This window comes from Camarhynchus parvulus, chromosome 22, assembly GCF_901933205.1.
Source record: "Camarhynchus parvulus chromosome 22, STF_HiC, whole genome shotgun sequence".
NCBI classification, from domain to species: Eukaryota; Metazoa; Chordata; class Aves; order Passeriformes; family Thraupidae; genus Camarhynchus; species Camarhynchus parvulus.
Window position 1 is genome coordinate 4,579,513 of NC_044592.1, and position 9,915 is coordinate 4,589,427.

General features: G+C 48.1%; 1 protein-coding gene across 1 annotated transcript; it reads left to right on the forward strand.

Moving 5' to 3' along the window:
• On the forward strand, positions 1-9,586 carry ANXA4 (annexin A4). Its single transcript, XM_030964207.1, has 13 exons — positions 1-116; positions 2,357-2,410; positions 3,485-3,560; positions 3,930-4,024; positions 4,286-4,399; positions 4,547-4,637; positions 5,273-5,352; positions 5,813-5,869; positions 6,266-6,359; positions 6,826-6,921; positions 7,359-7,417; positions 7,726-7,848; positions 8,105-9,586. Exons 2-13 carry the CDS (start codon positions 2,408-2,410, stop codon positions 8,162-8,164), a joined length of 948 nt encoding a protein of 315 aa, XP_030820067.1. The 5' UTR covers positions 1-116; positions 2,357-2,407; the 3' UTR covers positions 8,165-9,586.
• Positions 9,587-9,915: the final 329 nt, after the last annotated feature.

Here is a 9,915-nt window from a genome sequence, read left to right on the forward strand (position 1 = left end):
GGCAGGGCTGGAGCTCCCTCACGTCACTGCCGCGTGTCGCCAGGGCGGGGACTTCGCCACCCGGGACAGCCACCAAAGCTCTCCCCATCTGTGCCAGGGACCCGCAGGGACAGCAGGTGAGTGCCAAGCGTCCCCCTCGGCACGGCGGTGCCTGGGAAGGTGCCAGTCCCCTTTGCAGCGGGTACTGAGGCGCTGCGGGAGCGGCAGCCCCAGGCTGGGCGGTGCCAGCGGGGCTGGGGCAGCCCGGACTGGGCTGAGCAAGGACAGGGGGCAGTTTGGGATGGGGGAAGGGCTGACCTTCCCCGGGCACAGGGAGCGCGGGTTTTCGTTCCTGTTTGGTGCCGGGACTGGCACGTCTGGCCGCTGGAGCGCCGCGGGCACGGCAGGGGCGCGCACTGGTGAATGAGGCGTACAAAGCTGTAAGAATCATGTTTTTATTCCTTCTGAGGGCAGTGGCCACATAAAGGTCATTGTGTGGGAGGCGCTGGGATACCTCAGCTGTCTCGGGGCTCGTGGCAGATCCTTTCCGGAGCTGCAGGCTCGGGGTCAGACCCTGCGGCGAGCCCCAGCCCCAGCCCGGGCACAGCCCCAGCCGGGCACAGCCCCAGCCGGGCACAGCTCATCCCGCACACCGGCAGCAGCTGGCAGTGACCGAGCTCTGGAAAAGCTGATGCGGCCCTGGGTGTGGGTTGTGTTTGGGTAAACGTGCACCCAGTAAAGGAACTCGTCGGACAGGTCCGGTGTTTGCCTGGCAAGGAAAAGGGTCGCAAAGCGGTGGGTTTCCATCCAGACCCGAGGTGGAGGACTGGCAACGCTGCGAGCTCAAACTGAGGGGGAAAAGCCCTGTGTTTATATCCTCTTAAGCTGTTGGAACTTTCCTTGGTTGTTCCTGTGTGTGTGCTCTGAGCATAGCCAGGAAAACCTGACTGTGAGCAAGCCTAAACTTGAACTGGCCAGCACATGTGATAGTGTCAGCACTCTCCTGATAAATCAGGTTTATTCAGCTTTTAGAGGATGTTTGATATGGACTTAAAACTGGCTGTTTAGTTGATAAAGCCTGCCAGGGAAAGATCATCCATGGGAAAAAAAATCGAGTAATGGGAGGGATGCCTCCTACACTTGCACTCTGTCACCTGGGCACAGTGTTTTGAGCTTGTTCTCTGCCAGCTTCATTGTACCAGGCCTTTATTCTGGGGTGAAGCAAATAACATCAGGACCATAGCACAGGCTGGCTGACTCTTGCCTGCACAGTTTAATTCTTCAAAACACAGAGTGAAGTATTGTTCCTGTCCTGGAGCTGTTTTTCCCTGACTGAGCTGCACACCAGGAATTGTGTTAAGCTGCTGAGCACTGGCAAATCTGCTGAGCAATTCCCTCTCTCTCTGCTTGCCAAAGGGTGGCTTAGGAGAGTTTCATTCATCTAAAGCCCCAGCATGAGCAGTCCCTGCAGACCCCTTCAGCTGTGAAAGGGTTACAGGGGCTGCTGCCAGACAGCCTGGCTGGGCTCTCCCACCTGTAACCTCAGTGCTCATTCTCACACAGAAGTGCACCAGGAACAAACCAGCACTTGCAGACGGAGCAGTGGCTTTGCACTGCTGCCTTTCCAGGGCTCTGCTCTTTCAATTCCCTGTGGTGTTCCCAGGATGAAGAAATCAGAGTCTTGCAGTCAATATCCAGTGCGGTATTTCTGCTATTAATGGATGTTGCCAGAGGATTCTCCCTGAGTGCAGTACATGCAGCCTCTCCTCATGGTTTGGTTTCCTTCTGCCAGCTCAGAATTTCCCTGCTTCCCTTTCCCTTGCTACTGACCTTTATTTTGCCCTCTAATTGACTTGCTCAACCAGCCTGTCTGATATTCCTGCTTCTGTGTACCAACCAGCTCCATCACAAAAACAGCAGTGAAATTTGGAGCCTTCATTTCGTATCTGACTAAAGCAAATGAAAATGGCTTTTTACTTCTGTAGAAAGATTAGAAAAGAGCAACGGTGACTTTTCTGAGGTCTAGGTCATACTATGATCACTGGAATTTATGATCAGATGAAAGGAAGCAAACTCAGCACTAACAGAGGCAATGAAGAAGAATCATTAAATTAGCAGTGCCAATCACCCGTGTGTCCCGCACATCCCTCCCAGCCTGGCCCTGGCCCTGTGCTGTGTGACCCAGCCTTTGCCCAGCACAAAGCAGGGCTGGACGCTCTGGGAAGCGGCCCTGGGCGTTCACTTGGGCTGCTCAATCCTGCTTTATTCCTCAAAGAATTTGATGGTTATTTAATCAGCCCCATTAACCTTCGAGGGAAGGTGTATTCTATTAATAATTTGCTAGAAAACTAACACTCCCTGTGTATTATTATTACAGCTGTCAGTGCCCTGGACACAGACAATAACAGATTGACCAGATCTGAGCAGAATGGTGAGTGTGTTTGCTGTGCCAGGCTGTGCCAAGCCTTTGCTCCGACTTGATAAACGTGGGGAGTGGAGCTCAGATAAGGACACAGCAGGAAGAACACTGTCCCTGTCTGTCCCTTCAAGGGGGTGAATTTATCACTTCTTTCTGCTTCCTCATTGTAGAGGAGAATGACCCACACATAAAGGCTTTTGCCTTTGGGGAGTTAATGGAAAACCAGATCAGATATTCAAATAATTCAAAGAACATTAATTTCTCCAGATAAGCTTCCTAGGCATATTATTCCTTCCAGGTTGAGCCTACAAGGCAGCCATTTCTATGGTTGTTATTACAGAATCTTGGAATGGTTTGGGTTGAAAGGAACCTTATAAACATCATCCAGTTCCATCTCCAGCCATGGGCAGGGAAACCTCCCAGGCTGCTCCAAGCCAGGCCTGGAACACTTCCAGGGACAGGGAAACACTTTTCTGCCCATTGAATGTTAAGTGGTACTTTTACCACTGATGGTTTTCTTGGGAACATGAAGAGCTTAGCAAGAAAAGTCTATTTCCCCAGAAATTGCACTAGACCAGAGGCAGGAGAAACCTGTTTGTGAATCACTATTTGGGGTGAAACACTGCACTTCCTGGTGTGTTATTTAACAAAATGATGGTCCTTGACTGCTCTTAGAGAAGTCAGGAATGGGGCTTTGCTGGGAACAGCTTCTTCTATGATTTACATGGAAAACTGCTGGGAAGAAGCTGGTCTGAACAGAGATGTCTGGCAGTGTGCCCTTATTTAGCTGGAAAATAGATACTGCATGGGCAGCCACATTAAGGTATTTTCTCCTTTCAGTTGAGTCCCTGTAGCTTATTTCTTACGTGGCTGGGAAGTCCTGGAACAAACCATTTCAGTTTTGGAATGGATGGAACCTGGTATAAAATCACTCATGTTTGGAGGATAGACTTTACTTGCTGTCACTTTCCAAAAGAGAGGATTGCATCTTTTGAATTGTCTTTTTTTTTTTTTTTTAATTCAGCTCTATTCTGTAAATGTCTCACTTTGTGACTACTTTTCTTAACTCCTCTCCTTTGGTTTTAGGCAACAGTCAAGGGTGTCTCAGCTTTCAGTGCTGAGCAAGAAGCACATGCACTAAGGAAGGCCATGAAGGGACTTGGTAAGTTGTCTCCTTCCACTGTTAAACCTTCTTTTTTAGCTCTGCCGGTTGGGAAGGTTTTTACTGGCGGTTTTTTGGAGGGGAAGTTCAGCTATTTGCATCACCTCACTGCCTTGTGAGGGCACTGGAGGGAACTTGAACCCCAGTGGAAATCCAAGTCTTGGCCATAAAAATGTCTTTAGTCAAGGTTTTGTTTTCTCTGTCTGTGGTGTGGTGCTGCTGGGCCGAGGCGCTCGTGCACACATGAGACCCAGGTTGTGCAAGGATGTGTGTAAGGTTGTGTGGCCAATGGCACGCCCTGGGCAAGGCCAGAGCAGGCCTCTGGTTCTGCTACAAGCAGACTGACTGGTTTTCTTTGGGTCCTTCCAGGCACAGATGAAGATGCCATCATTGAGACCTTGACCAAACTGAACGTTTCCCAACGTCAGCAAGTTCTGATCACCTATAAAAGCACTATTGGCAGGGTAGGTGCTCTTCAGAGATCAGTGCCTGTGTCTCTCATTGGGAGATGGGGACTTTTTGGGTTGTACCACTCGGGTGAAATGTGAAGAACATCCCAGTCTCCACAAGAGCATGACTGGCACTGAGCACAAGCTTTCCTTGGCCAAGTTTTTTTGTTCTTGTTCACTTCAGAGTAACTGTTCATCCAAGAAAAGTATTGAATGAGTTCTTCCCCTTCTCAAAGGCCGTGTCTTTTTCTCCTTTCCTCTCTTTCTGATTTCTAGGATTTGATTGATGACTTGAAGTCTGAGCTGAGTGGGAATTTTGAAAGGGTGATCATTGGTTTGATGACTTCTACCACCATGTATGACGTGCATGAACTGAGGAGGGCTCTAAAGGTTTGGAAATCCTTTTTTGTGTTGCATGACTTATGGTCAATTCAGTATGCAATGGCATAATTGTATAATAATTATTAATTTCTTTTTAAGCCATACCTAATAAACAAGAGTCCTGGCTGTCACAGTCTTGTCTCTGTGATTCCCTAGGGAGCAGGGACAGATGAAGGCTGCCTGATTGAAATCCTGGCTTCTCGCACCAACGCCGAGATTCGGCACATCAATGAGAACTACAAACTCCGTATGTAGCACGCTCTGCAATGCCTCACTGCCTCAGAAGCCACCTCTGTGTGTGCAGGGGTGTGTGGGGAGGCAGGACAAGGGTCTGTCAGCACCAAGGACTAGAATTACACCCAGAAATTGAGTTGGTGTAATGGGGTGGGGTGGTTATGTCTGTCAGCTGGAGGTCTACCCGTGGTGGATCTTTTGCCAGTTTTGTCCTGGCTCTGCTTCTGCATTTTGCCCTGCACCACTCAATATGATGGCTGGATTGCTGTGATGCCAGCCAGGAAGGGCAAGGGCATCCTGGCTTGTCCTAGTCACGGTGTGGCCAGCAGGACATGCCTGTCCCCCTGTGCTGCACTGCTGAGGCAATTCAAATCCTGGGGACAGTTTAGGATGTTAGAAATAACTTCTTTACCCAGAGGGTGGCTGAGCACTGGAACAGGCTCCCTAGACCAGTGGTCCCAGCAGCAATCCTGATGGAGCTCAAGGAGTGTTTGTACAATGTTCTTGGGCACATGGTGGGACTCCTGGGGATGTTCTATTCAGGCCCAGGAGCTGGACTTGGGGATGCTTGTGGGTCCCTTCCCAGTCAGCAAATCCTGCATTCTGTGAGCTGTTAGTAACAGATGTGCTGTGTGTGTGTTCTGGCAGAGTACGGCTCCACCCTGGAGGACGACATTGTCTCTGACACATCCTCCATGTTCCGCAGGGTCCTCGTGTCCCTCGCCACGGTGAGTCCAGGACAGGGCACTAACAGGGCTGAACATCTACTGGACATCTCTCACTCATTTCTTATCCCAAAGTTTGCGTACAGATGGACGCTTTGTGAGCCTTCTGTCAGGCTTTGAGAATTTTCTATCAATCCATTTCCCACAGAGGTGCTTCAGGCTGGCTGCTGTTTCACTTCCCTTGCATTTCACCTTGCCAGCACTTCACCCCAGCTTCTGCAGGGAGAGCAGCCTCACTCTGCCATGCCTTAGTGCCATATGCTCTTTTTAATAAAGTGGATGGCTACTGTTTCAAAAGAAAGAACAAATCACATCTGAATCATGTTTTGCTGTATTTGTAACCCATTACTCAATGTTAAGAATCCCATTATACATCTCAAATAACTGGCTTTGAATGGAGAATTTGCAGGACTTCCATTAGTTGCTCTGTTGAAATGAGTTTTTCATCCTTGTATTACTGCAGGGCAACAGAGATGAGGGAACATTTGTGGATGAGGCCCTTGCTCAACAAGATGCTCAGGTGTGTAGCAATTTGCTTCCTGGCAAGAACTGGGTTTGTATGTGTGATGTGTGGTGAATCCCTGCTGTTTATAGACCTGTCTTTCTCAAGGTAGATGAGTAAACCTCAAGTTGTGCTAGTCAGCAGTGCCCCAGGTGAAGACTTGATTGGATATTAGGAAATATTTTCCCCCCAGAAGAGTTGTCCAGCTCTGGCACAGGCTGTCCAGGGCAGGGGTGGAGTCCCCATCCCTGAGGGGATTCCACAGCCATGTGAATGTGGCACTTGGGGACATGACTTAGTGGTGAACTCAATGACCTCAGAGGGCTTTTCCAGCCCCAATGGTTCTATGAAGTAAAAATCTCATTATACACATCTGGTGTTCTCAGTTAACCCCACTTTGTTCATGTCTTGCAGGCCCTGTATGAAGCTGGGGAGAAGAAATGGGGAACAGATGAGGTGCAGTTCATGACCATCCTCTGCACAAGGAACAGGTGCCACCTGCTCAGAGGTAGGACCTCTCTGGTGTCTGGGTTTTTTCCCTGCTTTGAGGACAGTACTTTTGTAGGAGCTTTTTACTTGTTCATTAACTGGTTGTGATCCCTTCCTGAGACAACAGATATTCTCAGGGCCAGTTGATTCAAAATGGGAGTTCAGTAAAACACCCATACAACTTCCTCTAGCCTGTGAATTGGAGATAATGAACTGTGACTCCCATGGGACAGAGCTAAGCATGGAAAATGTCTGCATTAAATAGCAGTTCTGGAAAATCCTTGCAGCAGTGGTAGGCTAATTAGCAAGACAGCTGATAATTAAAATGAATTATTTCCGAGGGGCAGCCCTGATTTAGCTGACAGTGTCATGGTAATGGCGCAGTGTTTGTACAGGCTATGAGGAGCTTGATCTTGCAAAGTGATCCTCGGGGGGTACACACTGAAGCAGCTCACTTGGCTCTTTTATCCAACTCTTCCTCCTAGTTTTTGATGTGTACAGAGTGATTGCTAATAAGGACATCACAGACAGCATTAAATCCGAGATGTCAGGAGACCTTGAGGATGCTTTGTTAGCTGTGGGTGAGTTCCCTGCCTTTAATCTTTGTCTACAAACTAATTAAATAATTAAAGATACTGTCTCTTGCCCTGACTGTTTGCACAGCTTCAGGAGGCACATTCTTTCTCACTGTTTTACAAGCCACAGTGTTTTAATCTTTGCAGATGCAAAGACCTGGTAAGAAGGCACTGTGCTTTATATTTCTCTGCCAAGGGATGCTTTGGCAGATGGCATTTGCTGTGTGGAAGTTTTAAGACCTTAAAAATATTTTATTTCTGTGCACTGGACGTGGAGACATCGACTGACAGCAGGTCACTGACTCTGGATGTCTGCACTGTGCTTGTTGAGTTGCATTTTTACAGAATAAATGTCTGCACTGAGAAAGTGCTGGAAGGGTTTGGAAGAATTTATCCTTCAGTGTTTATTGGTTTTAATGATCTTGTTCTTGTCTCCCTTCCAGTAAAGTGCATGAGGAATAAACCTGCTTATTTTGCTGAAAGATTGTACAAATCCATGAAGGTAAAGAGATTTTGCTATTTCCCCCCCTGCCTCTCCATGCTTAAGTCAATAGCATGACAGCAATTAGAGAAAAAGAAACTGCATTAATTGGGGGGAAAAAAAGAAAGAGATCTGATGTTTTCTGTGGAGCTCTTTCCCTTCAGGAAGCTCAGAGGTTTTTTGTGGAGCTCTTTTCCTCCAGGAGGCTCAGAGCTGGTAATGGAAGCCTGCATTAATGCAAAAATGGTCTCGTCAGGAGTGGATTGCAGGGAAGGCCAAGGCTCAGTGCCTGTCCCTGTGTGTCCCCAGCTGCTGTTGTGTCCCCTCAGGGCCTGGGCACTGATGACAGCACGCTGATCCGGGTGATGGTGTCCCGTGCTGAGATAGACATGCTCTACATCAGGAGGGAGTTCCTGGCCATGTATGGGAAATCACTCCACTCCTTCATCAAGGTGAGCTCAGAGTCTTACACACACCTGGGTTTGCTAAGCAGCACCAAGGAGACCCTCAAAACAACATCTGGGTATTTTACAGGGGGTGGAATTAAGGAGACTTTACATTTATGTACTGGAAACCTTCCTGAACGTTCTTGGTTATCAAGTTGTCAAAGAGGATACAAACGCTGCAATAAGTCATTGATGCTGAAAGGAACCCTGCTTTCCATGGAGCTGCAAAACTAATGGTGTTCCTTTTTTCTGCTCTCTCTAGGGAGACTGCTCAGGGGACTACAGGAAGGTTCTGCTCAGGCTGTGTGGTGGGGAGGATTAAAGGAGGCCTGGGGAACCTGCTGGGTGATGGGAAGCAGCTGGTCATAGAATGGTTTAGGTTGGAAAAGACTTTTAAGATCATCGAGCCCAATCATGATAAAGATTTCTTTTTTTTTTTTTTTTCCTCCCAAATGCCTTATTAATTACTCTGATTATTGACTTAGGTTAGTTCATGTTCTGGTTAGGTAGTGGCCATTCTGGTTGACCCTTTTGATACACTTTTATGCTTGGAACACCCATTTGCCTACTAACTGGGCTGGTGAAGCCCAGCTTACACAGAATGCTGTAACCAAAGGTATAGAAGTTGTTTCCTGAGCAGCTGCCCCTCTGCTGTTGTGCTCACAGCAAAATGCATCAACTAAAGCAAACCTGAGAGTGAGAGGCTGCACAGGGAAAAGCCAACCTCATTGGTACATGGAGACTGCAGAACATGGGTTTGCTCCAGTTTTTCAGTAGAATTAAAACACAGAGAAACCAAATATCTAAAATACAAACACGTTTACATATTAACTTGCCTCTGTTAGTGTGAAGCATTAACAGCTGGCTGTGCTGTGTGTATATGTTGCCTGTAAGTAGGGAATTGTCACTGGTGACATGAGGAAAACCTTTTTCTGCCCTGGTTAGAGCAGCCCTGTGTTTTTGGTCAGTCTGCTGGATCATGGGAGTACAAATAATTATACTGGATCATGGGAGTATATGTAATTATAGCAGGGTTATATTATAAATCCTGCTCTGGATAAAGTGATGTCATTGGCGTGGTGCCTTTTAAGGAATGACCTGTCCCCAAAATCCCGCCTCACCAGCCTGGTGCTGGGGCAATTCCCCAGGTTTTCCTGGGACATGTCCCCAAATGTCCCTGAGGTGATTCCCAGACCTGCCTGGGACACCTGCCCACATCTCCCCACACCGACTGACACCTGCCCCATAAGGGACCCGTGTTTGTGCCTGGGCCTCACTGGGTGTCCCCATCGGCCTCTGGGAGAGACTTCTCCCGCAGACCCTGCACACTGTTCAGTGTCTGCACCCCAAAAATGGGACCCTGCTTTGGCTTAGCAATTTATCTTTTACTGCTGGTGAATAACCCTGTTCTGAAGGGTCAGCCTGAGGCTGCATTGTCACAGCTCCCACACGGAGGTGGCTACACCCCAATTCCATCCCTCATTTTCCTCTAAAACTGGCCGGATTAGGAGAAGCCTCTGTGGCCTCCAATAAAATAATTTTCTTTCTTGTTCCCTGGGCTGCCATTGGAGACACATTCCTGAGTTTTGCCAGCAGAGGAGGCAGAGCTTCATCCAGTTCTTCTGAGGGGAAAAGCCCAGCACAGCACAGCAGCTGCAGAGGTGCTGCCTGGGGTGGGTTTCAGTGCCTTGGGTCTGGTTGGGTTTCAGAGTGTTGGAAAATGAATAAAGAATTTGTTTCTGTATTTCCTGTCGCCATGGTGTGTTCTGGGAGGGGACACTTGGACACACTGGCAAGAACTCGTTTTGTCCCAAGGTCCTCGTTGGGGAGTGGCTGCAGAGCTGCTTCTTATGCTAATTTATCCACATTTTTAGTCTTTGTATCCTTTTCCTCCGGTAAGCACTTTAAACACATAGACTCACTCTTTGTCTCTTTTTTATCTTCTGGTTTCTGGAAGTTGTCCTTGTCGTCCGTACATTCTACACTCCAGATGTCCAACCTCAACAATACATTTCTCTTCCAGGTTTTGTTCATTGAAGTATATCAGAGTTTGTTTGTTTCAGTAAGTTTCAG

Coding starts and splice junctions, on each gene's coding strand:
- ANXA4 (XM_030964207.1), top strand. Junction 5,870..6,265: donor TTGCTCAACAAGATGCTCAG/GTGTGTAGCAAT, acceptor CATGTCTTGCAG/GCCCTGTATGAAGCTGGGGA. Junction 6,360..6,825: donor CAGGTGCCACCTGCTCAGAG/GTAGGACCTCTC, acceptor TCTTCCTCCTAG/TTTTTGATGTGTACAGAGTG.